Source organism: Bubalus kerabau, chromosome 15 (assembly GCF_029407905.1).
Source record: "Bubalus kerabau isolate K-KA32 ecotype Philippines breed swamp buffalo chromosome 15, PCC_UOA_SB_1v2, whole genome shotgun sequence".
In the NCBI taxonomy this organism is placed as follows: Eukaryota; Metazoa; Chordata; class Mammalia; order Artiodactyla; family Bovidae; genus Bubalus; species Bubalus kerabau.
Genome location: NC_073638.1, coordinates 82,349,288 through 82,366,361, shown reverse-complemented (window position 1 = coordinate 82,366,361; position 17,074 = coordinate 82,349,288). Strand labels below are relative to the sequence as shown.

At 51.8% G+C, this 17,074-nt stretch overlaps 1 protein-coding gene across 1 annotated transcript; it reads right to left on the bottom strand.

Moving 5' to 3' along the window:
- Window positions 1-2,156: 2,156 nt before the first annotated feature.
- SERPING1 (serpin family G member 1) lies at window positions 2,157-15,380 on the bottom strand. Its single transcript, XM_055547172.1, has 8 exons — window positions 15,301-15,380; window positions 14,805-14,882; window positions 13,381-13,798; window positions 11,066-11,200; window positions 8,827-9,030; window positions 8,505-8,644; window positions 3,575-3,776; window positions 2,157-2,639 (listed from the first exon to the last, which is right to left on the bottom strand). The coding sequence occupies exons 2-8, from the start codon at window positions 14,856-14,858 to the stop codon at window positions 2,386-2,388; spliced, it is 1,407 nt and encodes a 468-aa protein (XP_055403147.1). The 5' UTR covers window positions 14,859-14,882; window positions 15,301-15,380; the 3' UTR covers window positions 2,157-2,385.
- Between the last annotated feature and the right edge of the window lie 1,694 nt (window positions 15,381-17,074).

Genomic DNA, 17,074 nt, shown 5'->3' with positions numbered 1-17,074 from the left:
TCTCCCCAAAGAGGGGTGAATCTTCTGACATTTGGGAGGTGACTGCTTTCAACAGCTCCTCATGGAAGACTCAGTGCAAAGCCAGCCCCCTTGATGGAAATTTGGCATCTTCCCAGAAGGCCGAGGAAACGGGAAGAGAAGGGCCCGCAGAGATCGCTCTGTACACGGAGCGGGATGAGTGTCTCCCCGCACCCACCGCGCTGCCGGTCACGTCTGGATGACTCTTGGCTGTTAGCCTTGGTTGGAAGACTGAGCTGCAAGGAAGGCTCTGTCTGGGGACCTGGCCTCTGAGGTTTTGCCCCCAAAACAATCCACACGGGGAGCTGGGTCTGGAAGCACAGGCTGAGATGGGGAAGCAAGCAAAAGTGGATGAATAACAGGGAAGGGTTAAGCCATGAGCACCCGCCACGTCTTCCATTTCCCCCTCTCAGAACCCCCCGACAGAAACCAGAATACCTCTCAGAAACCAGAATGTGTGTGACCTAGAAGTAGCACATGGGAAGCTTGACCTCCCTGACGGGCCAGGGGCTAAGAGTCCGTGCTTCCCCTGCAGGGCGGGGGGCGTGGGTTCAATCCCTCGTCAGGGAATTAAGATCCCACACGCCACATGGTGCAGTTAAAACACAGGAAACTGGTACCTCCGATCCTGGCTTTCAGCCCTGAGCGTGGCACCCCAGCCCAGGACACGGAGAAGGAGACCAGCCTAACTCCATGGGGGAGGCAGGGTAAGTGGGAGAGGGCAAGGATGACCAGGCCTGCAGCTGAAGGGCTAAAGTCAGAAATTAATCGGCATGTTTAAACTGACAACACTGGAACAAGGAGAGGAGAAGAGGCCACAGGAGAGACGTGGTGGGCCGGGGGTGGGAATGGGAGGGATGGAGAAACATAAATAGAGACAGGAGACGGAGCCAAAACGATGGGATGAGAGGAAGCAGAACGGGAAAGAGGGAACGAGAAGGGCTCAGAGGTGGAGCATCCGTGAGTCTAGCGGTACAAGCTGGAAATGGGGACAACGTGTTGAGAGACATCTTTGGAGACTAAAAAAAGAGTGCTCTGTGTTAGAAGTCTATCTTCCTTTTCTGTCTCCCCCATCAAGGTGTAGATCTAAAGGGCCTTAGGTTCACGCCATCTTTGTCTCCTCTGCACTTAGCACAGTGCCCGACACATGCTGGGTGCTCAATAAATTGGTTGAGCAAAGGCACTATGAAGAAAAGCAGGATTCAGAGAGAGAAGGCGAGGGACAGAAGAGAGTGGATGAGAGCTCAGACTTCAGTCATAAGAATGTACTTTGCAATCCCAGGTCTGGCACCTAAACTGCAGGATTCTGGGCAAGACTTAGCCTCTTCAAGTTTAGAGTTTACCATATCAAGTTGTGAGGATTGATGTCTGCAACCTGCCTGCCAGTGCAGAAGACACAGGAGACGAGGGTTTGATCCCTGGGTTGGGAAGATCCCCTGGAGAAGGAAAAGGCAGCCCACTCCAGTGCTCTTGCCTGGGAAATTCCATGGGCAGAGGAGCCTGGCGGGCTACATCCACGGGGTCCCCACTAGGCATGCACGCATGCAGAGCTCTCAGCGGACGGCCTGTGTCAGTTCTCAACAACGTTAGCTACTGTTATTACTGTTGTTGTTGCAAACAAATGAACAAGATACAGGCTGTGATAAATAGATGGCATTGGAAGCGCTCAGTGAGTGGCTCCGCCCTTCCACTCTGTAGCGCTTTCCCACTCTGCTTCTAGGTCTGGCCATGTGCCTTGCTTTGGCGAACAGGACTGTGGTAGATTTGATGCAAGCCGAGCCACAGGGTGTGAAAAGGACTGCGTCTCTGACTCTTCACTTGGAAACTGTGCCACCGCAGGTGAGTGTTGCTGGAAGGATCCAGGAGACGGACGTGCAGAGGAGAGCCAAGGTGGTCCAGCCGAGGCCACTGTAGGTCAGTCACCCCCGGTCACCCCACCAACTCTTACAGACATATGAGCGAGCACAGGGAAGGTCTGCCTGGCCCAGCCCAGATCAGTGAGATCAGCCCTAACTCCCAGGCTTCTGTGAAATAATAAACAGTTGCTATTTAAAGCCATTAAGTTTGGAGTGACTTGTTACACCGCAGTAGCTAGCTGATACGGGGCCATGGAAGCCCGCGTCTTCTAAAACTGGAAGGCAAATGAGAGAGAAAGTCATGGTTTGCCAGGTTTTATTTGTGAAGTCTGCTGTATCTGTACCAGAGAAAGTGGCAAAAAGTGCTTTGGAGGGGTCACGGTAAGGGAGGAGGGAAGCCGGGCCCCTCACGGGACCCCAGGGGAGCCCTTCGTGTGGAGGGCAGGCCTGAGGTGGGAGGCGGGGACGGGCAAGTGCTGCAGCTAGGTGAGCTGAGGCCCCGGGGGCGGGCTCAGCCCTTGGGGTCGTACACCCGGCCCATGAAGACTGGGAACTTGTGCTGCTGGTCCCAGAGCAGGAAGAGGAAGGGCTGCTGCACTTCGAAGAGCAGCAAGTTGCGGGCCACGGAGACAACCGAGGCCGCAGTCGCCTCCACCCCGCTCTCCGTCAGCTCCAGGGTGGCCTGGTGCCGAATCCCAGACACCTGCACGTCCGGGTCCTCCGTCAGCCCGCACAGGTTGACGTCGTAGATGAAGTCAAAGTAATCTAGGGCGCAGACGGGGGAAGCGACACGTCAGAGGCCTGCATGACTGTCAACACGGGGACGCGGCCCACGGTCGGCAGTCGCTGTAAACGGGAAGCAACCTCTAAAAACTATAAAAAGTGAAATTTAAAAAAGTCATCTAAAGTACTTTTTAAATTAAAATATTACATTAAGAAACAAAACCAAAAAAGACCAGCACGGAAACCTCAACAGTTGGAGACATGGGTCCTGATTTCCTGGGCTGATCCCAAGTTCCAACCCTCTCTTTCTCCTCCTCTTCCTTGCTTATCGAATTGTAGTCACGCTACAATGTGCCTTCCAGTCCCGTGCGTGGGCTCCTTAATCCGTGGGCCCATCTTCACTCCAGTCACCACTTCCTCTCAAGTGATCAGAGGCCGGGCCCCAAGCCCCCCAAAACCCTGACAACTGATGCCGTGGCTTCCTCATCAACAAGGACCTTGGAAACGAGGTGACGAATCAGAAGGAGGATGTTCGTTCTCAAATGACATCACATACCAGGGCGTGAAACAAGATCAGGAAATGAGATCATCTATTAGGAGACCAAGTTTGATAAAAGAGAACGAAGGGATGTGTATGGCACGTGTGTGTGTTTAGTCGTTCAGACTATGTGACCCCATGGACTGTAGCCCTCCAGGCTCCTCTGTCCATGGGATTCTCTAGGCAAGAATCCTGGAGTGGGTTGCCATTTCTTCCTCCAGGGGATCTTCCTGACCCAGGGATCGAACCCGGGTCTCCTGCATCTCCTGCATTGGCAGGCAGATTCTTTACCACTGAGCCACTTGGGAAGCCCAACCTGAGATGATGGATGTGAAAAATACTCAAGAGAGTGTTGACCACATTTTACGGCCCATCCCCCACACACACAACCTCTTCCCCTCCGGGGGCCCGGGATCAATCCGGGGCTGCCAGGACTCACCCAGCATGTCCTGGTTGCTCTGCACTTTGATGCGAGGCATCGTCAGGTGAGTGGGATGGAACTTGGTCATCTCCAGCTTCTTTATGACAGCTTTGAAAACGGCGGGGCTGAGAGCCTGCTCCAGGTCTTGGAGATGGTGTTTCACGGTCTGGGGCACCAGGATCACAAAGCTGAGGTTGTGAGACAGCTGCAGGCGGCCCACCTGGACAGGAAGAGATGCACCTTATCAGTCTTCCTGCCCCGCTCTCTCCTGGCCCCTACCTTCTGGGACCCGAAGCTGGTCTCCAGTCTGTACTGTTTCAGGAAGGAGCCAGAACTAGGCTCGCAGGCTTTGCCACAAGATGGGGTGGCCAGGTAGGCAAACAGTGCTGGTCTGACCCTGTGCTGGTGAGATGCAGAGAAATGAGCTAGAGTTTCTGATTTCACAGGCTGAAGGTCACACCCGTACTCTGCCACTGATGAGCTGTGCGATCCAGGCAAGCAATGGGACCTCTGAGCCCAGTTCCTTTCACGTATGTCGTGCATAAAGTGTAGAAAGCACATGATGTACCATCAGAGTTATCAGGTCTGTCCTTTCAAAGACTTTTGATGGCTTTTCCCTGCCTATGAGGGTAGGTCTAAAGCTCCTGGTCTGGCATTCAGCATGGTATACAAGCTGATCCCAGCCTACCTTTGCAGTTTGCCAGTAGAAAGACTTACAACCGGTGGCCAGACGAAAGTAGGAGAGAAGTACAGGAACTACAAGCGCCATACACGAGTGTTCTCAACTCGGGACGCTTTGCCCCCGGTGGACGTTTGGTGACGCTTGGAGCTGGCAGAAACGGGCGCTCAGAGTGCTACTGGCATGTAGCGGGCAGAAGTCAGGGTTGCTCCTGAGTCCCGCAGGGCCGGGGACAGCGCCTCGTACGAGGAATCACTGCCCCAAAGTGTCAGGAGTGCCAAGACTGGGAACCCCGGACGGAGAGGACAGAAGACACTATCACCGAAATGGCATTAGGGTCGAGGCTGAGAGACGGACAAGAACAATCTAGAATGCAGAACTCCACTGGGCAATGAAGACGTTAACTGAAACCAATCAGTTGTTGGAATTTGAAAAACTGGTCCAGAAGAAGCAGGTTGCACACTGCGGTGTCACGTGAAGAGCACGGCCGCTCGGGCGCTGTCGACAGAGGGCCTGCACGGGGGCGCTGGCCGGACGCTGCGCCCTCCACGTCCTGTGTACGGGCCTCGCCTCTCTGACCAAAAATCACCACGCTGTGGCCTTGAAATTTCCAGCTAGTAACCCTAGCGTACTTGAGTTGGTAAACCTAACCCCCTTCATTGGGGAAATATTCCTTAAATCCCAGGAAAATTTAGAATGAAGTATGGGAATGACAGAATAAAGCAATTCTGTAGTATGAACGCTGGGTGATAAGTTCAGAGTAATCTGTGTTTGTTATTTAAAATAGCGTGTATAATTTTTAAGAGTCAGACATGCTAGCTTTATGCTTTTGGACAAAGAGGGGTAGGATAGGTGCATTCGGTTTGAGAATAAAGTTGAGATGTTGATTGAAAGTTGATTTACTCTTCAAATTTAATTTTCACAAGTGGGCTTGAGGTACCATAAGATATGGACAAACAGGGCTGTGATTCTGTCCAGTCAAGTATTTAACATGTTAAAAAAGAAAATCAAGTATGCCAAATGTATGAAGTATATTTATAAAGTATATACATAAGCTCATAATGCTTAGGAAAAGATTAATTAACCATATTTGTAAATGAAACAAATGGCTTAAAGGAGTTTAATCTGGTCAATATGGTTTAATTAAAGAACAAATGAAAATGTTTTATAAAAAATTATGATTAATAATGTAGTAACTTCAGCTAAAAATTTAAAAGCTTAAGTAAAACTTTGATGTTGAATTTATAATGTGACTACATCAAATAAGTGAAGTGAAGTGAAGTGAAAGTCAACTCAGTCATGTCCAGCTCTTTGTGACCTCACAGACTGCAGCACACTAGGCCTCCATGTCCATCACCAACTCCTGGAGCTTGCTCAAACTCATGTCCATTGAGTCGGTGATACCATCCAACCATCTCATCCTCTGTCGTCCCCTTCTCCTCCCGCCTTCACTCTTTCCCAGCATCAGGGTCTTTTCCAGTGAGTCAGTTCTTCACATCAGGTGGCCAAAGAATTGGCGTTTCAGTTTCAGCATCAGTCCTTCCAATGAATATTCAGGACTAATTTCCTTTAGGATTAACTGGTTTGATCTCTTTGCAGTCCAAAGGACTCTCAAGAGTCTTCTCCAAGACTCTATACTCTTCTCCATGGACTCTATACAGTCCATGGGATTCTCCAGGCCAGAATACTGGAGTGGGTAGCTATTCCCTTCTCCAGGGGATCTTCCCAACCCAGGGATCGAACCCACGTCTCCCGTATTGCAGGTGGATTCTTTACCAGCTGAGCCACAGGGACGCCCATATCAAATAAAGTATTTGTTTAAAACCCATGGAACTGTAAAGAGTGGGGAAAGTGAAAGTGAAAGCCTTAGTCACTCAGTCATCTCCGACTGTTTGCAACCCCGTGGACTGTAGCCCGCCAGGCTCCTCTGTCCATGGGATTCTCCAGGCAAGAACACTGGAGTGGACTGCCATTTCCTTCTCCAGGGCATCTTCCCAATCTAGGGATCAAACCCAGGCCTCCTGCCTTGCAGGTGGATTCTTTACTGGCTAAGTCACCTGGCCAACCCCAAAGAGTGGGAGGGGGGTTGCATAAATACCCTCCTCCTTTGTCATTAAAAATCCCTCACCCTGATACTCTCCCCCGAAATACTCTGAGTTAGAGTGATGCCCCAAGCCTGCCCGGCATCCTCACGCTTTCTGCCTTGCACACGTATTCTGGTTCTGTTAAACAGTTGGCAATACTGAAAGCCATTGGGTAGGGATGGATGGATGGAGAGGTGGAGAAGTGCATGGGTGGTTAAGAGTGGTCAAAAGTAGCCACTTCTGTGACATCTTCCTAGCCACTCATTCTGAGTGAGCCGCTCCCTTTAGCATCTTCCATTGAACGCTCATTAGCAAACATAATGATCACTTATTATATGTGGCGTTGCTCTAGGCCCTCAGATATTGTAGGGAAAAGAGAGAGAAAGTCTCGATCACAAAATCTCAGAGAGATAGACAATACTGCAATTAAATAGGCAAATAGACAACGTAATTCAGATAGTAGTAAGAACCCTGCTTTTGAACTGTGGTGCTGGGGAAGACTCTTGAGAGTCCTTCTGACAGCAAGGAGATCTAACCAGTCCATCCTAAAGGAAATCAACCCTGAATATTCATTGGGAGGACTGATGCTAAAGCTGAAGCTCCAATACTTTGGCCACCTGATGCGAAGGGCAGACTGCTGGGGAAGATTGAGGGCAGAAGGAGAAGGGGGTGACAGAAGATGAGATGGTTCGATGGCATCACCAACTCAATGGACACGAGTTCGAGCAAGCTCTGGGAGACAGTGAAGGACAGGGAAGCTTGGCGTGCTGAAGTCAATGGGGTCACAAAGAGGTGGGCACAACTTAGCAACTGAACAACACAAAGACAATACAGTCCATGGATATATTAGTAATAAAACGTTATTAGGAATAAAACAGGGTGAGGAGGAGGGGACTTTAAGCAGGGGGAGGTCTCCTCCACCTAGGTGACCTTTCAGCTCACACCAGATGAGCCAGAGGAACAAGTTATGTGACAATCTGCCTGCAGAGGGTCCAGCAGAGGGGAAGGGTAGGAAAGCTTCCCAGGTGGAAACAGCCCTGGCATGTTCCAGAACAGGTCCTGTCTTTCCCAGCCTGACCCCACGTCACTGGGCATTTCCTGCTGTTCCCTGTCTCACAGGTCTGTGGCCTGCTACCCTAACAAGGCAGAAATATCTGGTCACTCATGTGCACGGTGCTATATTTAAAATGGGAAACCAACAGCGACCTGCTGTACAGCACAAGGAACTCTGTTCAGTGTTATGTGGCAGCCTGGATGGGAGGGGGTTTGGGGGAGAGCGGGTCCATACACATGCAGGGCTGAATCCCTTCACTGTTTGCCTGAAACTATCACAGCGTTGTTTGTTAACTGGCTATGAGTGTGTGCATGTGTACGAGTGTGCGTGTGTGCTCAGTCCTGTCCGACTTTTTGTGACCTCATGGACTGTGGCCCACCAGGCTCCTATGTCTATGGAATTTTCCAGGCAAGAATACTGGAGTGGGTTGCCATTTTCTTTTCCAGGGGATCTTCCCGACCCAGGGATCAAACCCACATCTCTTGCATCTCCAGGATTGGTAGGCAGATTCTTTACCACTGAGCCACCTGGCAAGCCCTAACTGGCTGTACACCAAGAGAAAATAAAAGGTTTAAGAAAGAAATAACAACATAAAGAAGAAAACCAAGAAAACATCTGGTCTCTCTTCCTTCCCTCTTCATTCACTGAAATCATACTGTTCAATTTCTGCTAAGGAACTTAAGCCATTTAACACATGCACACGCATGCATTTACTACATACATGAACACATGGATATACCCAGACATGTGCACACATACGTACACAGATGCATGTATACACCAGACACACACAGAGGAGTTCCTAAGCAAGCAGGGTCTATTGGTGGGTTGACTGGGAAGAGAAACCAAGACACAGAACAGGAACACGACTCACTTTTTGCCATTTGACGCAGTAGAGACGCAGGAGGAAACTAGAATCTTGCTTTCCAACCTCAAATATATAATGCCTCCCTTGGCCCAGGCTGGAGAAGGGAAGAAGGAGAAAAGATAGGGTGGAAACAGAGATGGAAGCAGGACAAAAGATGGGTTTTCAGTGGAAGGGTGTGCCCCACACCAATGGAGCCAGAGCAGAAAGGAAGTCAGGATGCGCAAGAGGCTCTGAGACAGGAGTGGGGAGGGCCAAGAACTCACCCGGGCGTTCAGAGTCCGGTCTGTGAAAGACGCCACAGGGTACTTCTTGCTGTTCATCATGGGCACTTTGATGGCAGAGGATTTGAGGTGAAAGGGCATTGTGCTTGTTCTGCCTTTATCAAAGGCTATCTTCCACTTGGCTAGAGGGAAGAGCAGGGGGAGGGTAACTCTAAGGCGGGTGGGGACCAGAGGAAAGGGAGTTAAACGCTCTGTGGGCACGGGGTGGGGCAGGTACCGCGGATCCAGGGGTGCAGCTTGGGGTTGAGTGGATTTCAAGCCAGGAAGGGAAGGAAGACCTCAGGATGGGGAGACGCCCCCTTACCGCTCAGGGCGACAGCGTTGAGGAGGATGAGGCGGGTGTCCTCAGGCAAGCTGTCCAGCAGCCGCCTGATCCTGAGGTTGGTCTTCTTGGCCACCCAGTCATTGATGAGCTCCAAGCTGGCTGTGCTGTCATTTCCCAGGGGTCTCGGGCTGCTGCCATAGAGCCTCTGAGAGGCGTCGGCGAAGGTGTCCCTGATGGTCAGGTCTGCAGGGATGGGGAGGAGGGGAGGGTGAGAGACGCAGGCTCGAGATCCGGGACACCCTCTCCCCTTCTGGGAGTAGCCCTACAGAGGGAGCTGGCTTCGACCCCGATGAACGCGGTGTGGAGCAGGGCTGCAGCCCCTCCTCTGACAGATGCTCTGTAGCCCAGACCCTGAGCTGAGAGCAGGAGGCCCCATCCCAGGCCTCTACTGCTAGGCGGCCGCGGCTCAGCAAGGCAGCTCTTTGAGATCTTAGCTTGCATTCGCCTGTATTTTTCTTCTTTTCTTCCCTTCATTCAGACCGCTTTCTAGTCTCAGTGGAACGTTGTAACAGGACTTCCTGGGTTTTGCTCTCCAAAACCCAGGCCTACTAGAGAAAAAAAGTGTTCGAAACAAAAAATTTTCCCGAACTAAATATGAAATATTGACTGCAGCTGTATTTTCTGCCAACCTAGCAAGGCAGAGGATAAATTCGATTTATAGCAAATGAGTAAAAAAGGCAAAGTTTCTTGAACCCCTCTGAGTCATAATTTTCCCATCTCTAAAAGAAGTTTTTTTTCTTTTTTTTAAAGATGAGTTTTCTTTCTTTCCTTCTTTTTTCTTTCCTATATTTTCTCTTTTTTTTTTTTTTTGGCCACGCAGAGCAGCACACAGGCTCTTAGTTCCCGGACCAGGGATTGAACCCGTGCCGCCTGCAGTGGAAGTGTGGAGTTCTAACAAGTGGATGGCCAGGGAATTCCAATATTTTCTCAGTGTTTTTTTTTTAAACAATGAATGGGTATTGCTTTTATAGTTAAAAAAAAGACAGAATTTTTTTCCCCAGTTTAAAAGTGGATCACACTAAACCTGTAATTTTTAAGCTCAGGAGAACTGAGGTTTCAAATGTAGTCATGTCTGAAGCCCACTACACTAAAGGGCTCTGGTTGAGGCTGGGTGGGAGTTCAGAGCCCACCTGGCTCCATCCCTGTCTCACAGAAAGTGCTGCCCCACCCCCACCCCATCCCCTCCCCCCACCCAGCCCCCTCCCCTCAGCCTCCCTAACTCCCACTCCCACCTGCAGCAGTTCTGCAGAAACCTCGGGCTCTGGGGAACAAAATCTGAATGAACTGCATTAGATCATTTTGGAAGCTTATTGCTCTGATGTTGTTATCGTTTAATTGCTAAGTCATGTCTGCCTCTTTTGCAACCCCATGGATTGTAGCCCGCCAGGCTCCTCTGTCCATGGAATTTTCCAGGCAAGAATCCCAGAGTGGGTTGCCCTTTCCTCCTCCAGGGGGATCTTTCCGACCCATGGATCGAACCCATGTCTCCTGCATTGGCAGGCGGATTCTTTACCACTGACTGCTCTGATCACCTTACCTAATAATGCAACATGCATAAATGGCAACAAATTCATGTAACAAACATACAAAGAACAGGAGTCCCAAGACCCCCTGACCCTGGTTCACACACTTTCTCTGTTTTTTGGCCTCACAGCTGGCGGGATCTTAGTTCCCCAACAAGGCTCAAACCTGAACTCAGCCAGTGAAAGGTCAGTCTTCAGCACTGGGCCACCCGGGAATCCCCAGACTGACATTGTTTGGTCTATTTCACGTCTAGAGCCCTCCAGCCCTCCAGCCCTCTCTGCTCCTGAATGCAGAGGACTGTTCTTACTTTGATGAAATTGATGACTGCAAATGACTTGCCCACGGTCTCACCTGGGCACCTATCTGGCACCCAGGAGCCACCTGGTGTTTCTCAGGCCCCGCCCTGCTCTGCATGCCTCCCCGCCCTCCCCGCCCCCGCCCTCCGGCTTCTGGTTCTAACATTCCCTCTGTCCTCTCTTTCCCCAGTGCTACAGATGGATGGTTTAGTCGCTCAGTCATGTCCTGCTCTTGCAACCCCACAGACTGTAGCCTGCCAGGCTCCTCTGCCCATGGGATTCTCCAGGCAAGGATCCTGGAGTGGGCTGTCGTTTCCTCCTCCATCCCCAGTGCTAGGCACCCACTCAAATCCTGAGGGCCCAGCTCAGCCCTTGCTGTCCTTCCCCCTGACGCTCACCTGAGCTGTGGAAGATCTGAGAGAACGAGGTGAAACCTTCGGACGTGAAGGCCTTCAGGGCGTGGTGGACACAGCTGAAGTTCTGGGGGTAAGAGAGGAGGCGCTCCAGGCTGACCCTGGTTTCTCCTCCAGCCCCTGCAGCCAAGAGCAGAGAGCGGAGGGGGGTCAGGGTTAGGAGACCAGGCTGCAATGGCGGGGCGGGGGTTTAACCCCGTATCATCAGAGCCAGAAATGGTTTCAAAGACAACACATGTCAGAAAGAGAAGGGTGGGGGAATTATGAACAATCCAGAATTTTCTAGGACTAAATATTCCCTTCCTGCATTTTCCTATCTAATTTTAATACCACTCGTCACCCAAAGCCTGGTCCAGTCATCACCTGTCCCACATGACCTCTTATTTAGTCGGTTCAGGTTTACAAAGGTTCAGCCTGTAACCAGGGACACTAGCTCGTCATTAAGAAGAAAGAGCAGAGACTCATAAAAGATGCCCAATACCCTTTCCCTTGTTCATCATTAAATACTGATTGTCCACACCTTCTGTGTAGTAATAGATAGAACTCAGCAAGCACTCACTTTGTTCCAGGCATCGTAGGTGCTTCTCCTATAGTATCTCTTTGAATCTTCACTATAACCCTTTTATGTAAGGACAGTTACTATCCCCATTATGCAGATGAGAAAACTGAGGTATAAGAGAGGAAGTAATCTACTCATTTTAAGATCATGGAGTTCATAACTGGAGGGTGGAGAAAAGATTCAAGCCAGTTTTGGGGGGAGGGGCAATAACAAAATTAACTGAAACCAATCAAACGAAATGTGCATCCCAGGGGACACTTGGCCACATGTGGAGACATTCTGGGTGTCACACCTGGAGGTGTGGGATGCCGCTGGCATCTATCGGATACAGGCCAGGGACGTTAGGATTCTGGGACTCTAGTAGAAAGGTTCCCCTGTTCCTCACTGTATTGGCTGCAGTAGCCTTCCTGGAATTCCCCTTTGGAGCAACAGCTGTTCCCATTGCCTGGAGCACTTTTTTGTGCCATTTCTAAGGTAAATTACCCCAGGGGACTTGACAGTGGTCTTTCAGGGAAGTGGAGGGATTAACACTTTTTTGACCTCCTGCCACATTAGGCACTGGGCTATCTGCTTAATTTTTCTTTTTTTAAGGGTGGCTCAGATGGTAAAGTGTCTGCCTGCAATGCGGGAGACGAACCCTGGGTTGGAAAGATCCCCTGGAGAAGGAAACGGCACCCCACTCCAGTACTCTTGCCTGGAAAATTCCATGGACTGAGGAGCCTGGTAGATTACAATCCATGGGGTCGCAAAGAGTCAGACATGACTGAGCAACTTCACTTTCACTTTTCACTTTCACAACCATTTCCATTTTACACAGAGGACTCAGGCTCAGAGAAGTTAAGTGATCCACCCAAGGTCACACAGCTGAAAAGCAGCATTGTTATGGTTCTACTCTATGTCCCTCTCTTGTCGTTTCCTTATGGCCTTGCCCTGAACCATGATGAATGGGCTGCAACCTTATTTACATGTTCTCGCACAGTTCATAGGATTTTATAAGTCATGCTGCTGCTGCTGTTGCTTAGTCACTAAGACGTGTCTAACTCTTTGCAACCCCATGGACTGTAGCCCGCCAGGCTCCTCTGTCCATGGAACTCTCCAGGCAAGAATACTGGAGTGGGTTGCCATTTCCTCCTCCAGGGGATCTTCCTGACCCGGGGGTTGAACCCATGTCTCCTGCAATGGCGGGCAGATTCTTTACCACTGAGCCACCTGGGAAGCCCTTTAGTATAAGTAGTGCCTATTAAATCATTGTTAAATGAAAGAATAAATGTAAGTTCCAGAATAAAAAGATTCCCACCCCCAACGTAGCCCATTTTCACAGCTTCCTTCCTTTGGCATAGCTGTATCTATATCCAGATACCTACCCTGCCTCAGTGAGTGAAAGTGAAAGTCACTCAGTCATGTCTGACTCTTTGTGACCCCATGGACTATACAGTCCATGGAATTCTCCAGGCCAGAATACTGGAGTGGGTAGACTTTCCTTTCTCCAGGGGACCGTCCCAACCCAGGGATTGAACCCAGGTCTCCCACATTACAGGTGGATTCTTTACCAGCTGAGCCACCAGGGGAGCCCAAGAACACTGGAGTGGGTAGCCTATCGCTTGTCCAGAGGATCATCCCGACCCAGGAATCAAACCGGGGTCTTCTGCATTGCAGGCGGATTCTTTATCAACTGAGCTATCAGGGACCCTGCCTCAAGGGAACGTCAAACACAGGAGCTGGAGAGAACTCGGGTTCTTACCAAGCAGGATTTGGGTGAGGAGGTTGGCAATGCTGAAGGGGGAAAAGATGAAGTTGGTCTCCTTCTTCTTCAACACTGAGAAGTCCTGGTAGAGCCTCAGGGAGAAGTCTGTCAAAGCCTCCCCCAGCACCACCTCTGCTGAGCGGATCTCCGAGTCAGAGCAGGAGGTGACGGGCGCCGGGCAGAAGGGCTCAGCAGTGGGCTGGATGGTTGATTGGACCGGTTCGGTGGCAGGCTGGCTGAAGGGCTTGGTGACATTGGCTTGCACGACGGTCAGGTTAGTTATCAGCAAGGTGGGAGAGTCCTCGTTGCCTTGAATGGACTCGCCGTCGAGAATACCTCCTTTCTGGCTGTCTTCTTCACTTTCCCCTTCTTGTAAGTTCCCTGGGCCGACGATCATATCTGAGGTGACTCTGTCCTGTGGTTCAAGAGACTTTCTTTCTTTCTTTCATTATGAGGCACAGTCCCCTTTAAACACAAACACTCAAAGAGAAGGTGGGATGTGTTGCTTGGTGGCTAAGTCTGTCCGACTCTTTGCGACCCCATGGACTGTAGCTCACCAGGCTCCTCTGTCCGTGGGATTTCCCAGGCAAGAACGCTGGAGTGGGTTGCCATTTCCTGCTCCAGGGGATCTTCCCAACCCAGGGATTGAACCCGCGTCTCCTGCATTGGCAGGTGGATTCTTTACCACTGAGCCGCCAGAGCATCAAAGGTGGGATACCAGAGAATTGTTCCTGACAAAGCTTGGTAGGACAGGGGCCTGCCCTGGAGCCTCACCATGGATTGCTTCAGAGAAAGCCCGCATTATCCCATTTAACTGATAAAAGAAGCCGATGCTGAGACAAATTCAGCAACTAGCACAGGGTCTTAAGAGAAGCTGGAGGAAAAACTAGGGGTCAGACTTGGGTCTCTGCTTCCAGATGCCTTGATCACCACCACATCATCTGATCCATCTCAAAGGGCAATGCTAAAGTCAACTTCCGCACACGCCCACTGAATGCACAAGCCAAGGCAAACACCCCCCTTTCTCCCTGGCTCACCCCTTACCCCTGACCTCCGGCACCACTGGGGGGAGCCTTCCCACCCTCACCCCGCAGCTCAGGTTTCCACGAGGAGCTCTTGCTTTTTAGTTTCAAAATGCTGTCCATCTCCTTCGCCTTTCTGCTTTATTCTCCACCTTGTGCAGCAGGACTGGTCAGCTCGCCTAAGTGCCAGGCTCCCGGCCACCGCAGCGGGTACGGGGTGGCGGGCCAGGCAGGATTAGACCCTAGGTGGGTCTGAGTCCTTGCTCTTTCCAAGCTGTGTACTCAACTCTGGTGGGAGGACCCCTGGTGTCGATCCCAGGAGGAGCTCTCCGAATTCCCCGGAGCCTGAAGGGTTAACCTCAGCCCTGCTCCCGCCTGGCCCGCGCAGGGGTCACTCACCCCAGCCAGCAGCAGCAGTAGAAGGAGGGTCAGCGGGGTCAGCCTGGAGGCCATCTGGGAGGCGACTTCAGCCCGGACCTGCAGGGTCAGCCAGCTTCGGGTGCCAGCTCGGAGCCTGGGGTCTGGGGGCCCTCCCGCACGTCCACCCCCACGGAGCCCGCCCCCATTCAACTCCCTCTACCGCCTCCCGCCCGGGCGCCTCCTCCCGGCGCCTCCCCCTGTTTTGTTGTTCCCAGACCGCGTCCCTTTCCCGGCTCGGCTGGCCCCTCGTCCCAGCCCCCTCCCAGGCCCGGGGGCTGGTCCACCTGCTCCATCTAGAGGGTCCCGCTGCAGCTCAACAATGAGGCCGGGCGGGGAGGGGGCGGGTGGGAGGGGAGGGGAGGGAAGGGGCACTGGCGACGCCCAGAGACCGCAGAGACAGGGGGGCCTGCGGGAGGGAGGGAAGTGAGGACGGGAGACCGCCTTCCTCCCCAAACCCCCATCTGCCAGCACAAACCTGCTCCTAAGTTCCGATCGCTGCGCTGCCTCGGGCCGACTCAGCGGCTAGTCCCCCAGGGTTAGGGAGGCTGCGATGGGTGGGGGTTCGGTCGTAGCTATTGGTTGGCCCAGGACACTGCCCAGTTACAAATTAAGGCGGATAGAGCGCTGGTGTGGTTTCCCGTAAATCAGGCTGGGCCGGACCACTTGGTCCAGCCCCCTCCTGGAATTTCAGCTCAAAGCCCCTGGAGATCCGGGCTGGGGAAGCTGGGGTGCGGATCTCAGCTGGACACAGCTGTGTCCTGCTCCCTCTGCACCGGCCGGTGATGGAGCCATCCCAGACCCCAAATGTCCCAGACCTGCAGCTTACCAGCAAGCTGCCTTCCTGGAACTGCTCTTTGGACTGGATCCCTAAAGGAACGCTCTGGAAAGAGGCCCAGCGGTGCCCATTTGATGTAATAGCTAAGAGCCTCTGGCTTACTTGGTGAGCCTTCTCCTGAAGATAAAGCCTGGACTGGACCTCCTGAGGTCCTGACTTCACCCCTGCTCTCCTCTGTGGCTGTTTCCCCTTCTTTTCTTGGCTACCTGGAGTCCGTGGTTCTACCTCTCTGTAACACGCGAGGAATCTGGGACACCCAGTCCAGCAAGCATTCACCTTAAGTGAAAAACAGAAAACTGGGAAAAGCAAAACCAAAACCAGAAAGAAAAAAAAACAACCCAGAAAGCTGGGTATCTGTGTCAAGGGGTGGGAGGCTGGAGACTGGGGGCCGACGGACCCCGCTGTGAGACCTGGCTTGTGTGTGAACCGAGCAAGTTGCTTTCCCTCTCAGTATCTAGCTTCCCTCTCAGGGTTCCCAGGTAAAATACACGAAGAAGCTCAATTAAATTTGAATTTCAGATTAACAAAGAAAAGTATCTTTGAAAATATGTCCCATGCAATATTAGGACCTACTTACATTAAAAAAAAATTTTTTTTTGTGGACGTTTATCTGAAATTCAGATTTAACTAGACATTCGGCATCTTATTTGCTAAATCTGGCAACCCTACCTCTGCAAAACACAGTGATCTCTGGTGGCCTGATACAGCTGTGATGCCCTGTGGTCGGGTCACTGCCAGGCCTGTCCTGTTTGGCACATTCTGGAAAGTTGGCTGCTAGTACCAGAGCTGCTGTTCCAATGGGCCGACCAGGAACAGGGACAAGAGAACACTTATGGGCTCCTGGGGGCATCCGTGGGAAAGACTCACAAAGACGGTACCTGCTTCGCAGGTCCTCATTCCTTGGGGCCGCAGGGGAACCTCCCAAGTCGGGGGTGGGGGGGAAGTCCCTTTACATCAAGCCGTGGCCGCCAACAGCTGTACACGCAGTGATACTCCTCTGTCCCCCGGGCTCGAGCTGCGCCAACCTGAATGTAGGAGACAGCTGAACAAAAAGAAGCTGGTGGAAAGCCACCTCCTTCATCCTTTCATTAATGCTCATGACATCTACGACATGGGTGCTAACATTAATTCCATCTGAAACGAATTTTAAAAAATGAGACTCTGACTTCCCAGGTGGCGTAGTAGATAAGAATCTGCCTGCCAATGCAGGGAACCCGGGTTCGATCCCTAGTCTGGGAAGAGTCCACGTGCCTCCAGCTCGGCCTGTGTGCCACAATTGCTGAGGCCTGCCCCCCCGCGCCCCCGCCCCCATGCTGCAGGTACTGAAGTCCATGTGCCCAGAGCCTGTGCCCCAGAGCCAGAAAAGCCACCGCAGTGAGAAACCCGTGCACCACAATGAAGGGGAGTCCCCGCT

What these genes read in the sequence shown, in the direction of transcription:
- SERPING1 (XM_055547172.1), bottom strand. Translation starts at nt 14,858, where the DNA reads ATGGCCTCCAGGCTGACCCCGCTGACCCTCCTTCTACTGCTGCTGCTG. An exon ending in TACTGCTGCTGCTGGCTGGG is followed by an intron (nt 13,799 to 14,804) that starts GTGAGTGACCCC and finishes CTTGAACCACAG; the next exon opens with GACAGAGTCACCTCAGATAT. An exon ending in TCAGATCTTCCACAGCTCAG is followed by an intron (nt 9,031 to 11,065) that starts GTGAGCGTCAGG and finishes CCATCCCTGCAG; the next exon opens with ACCTGACCATCAGGGACACC.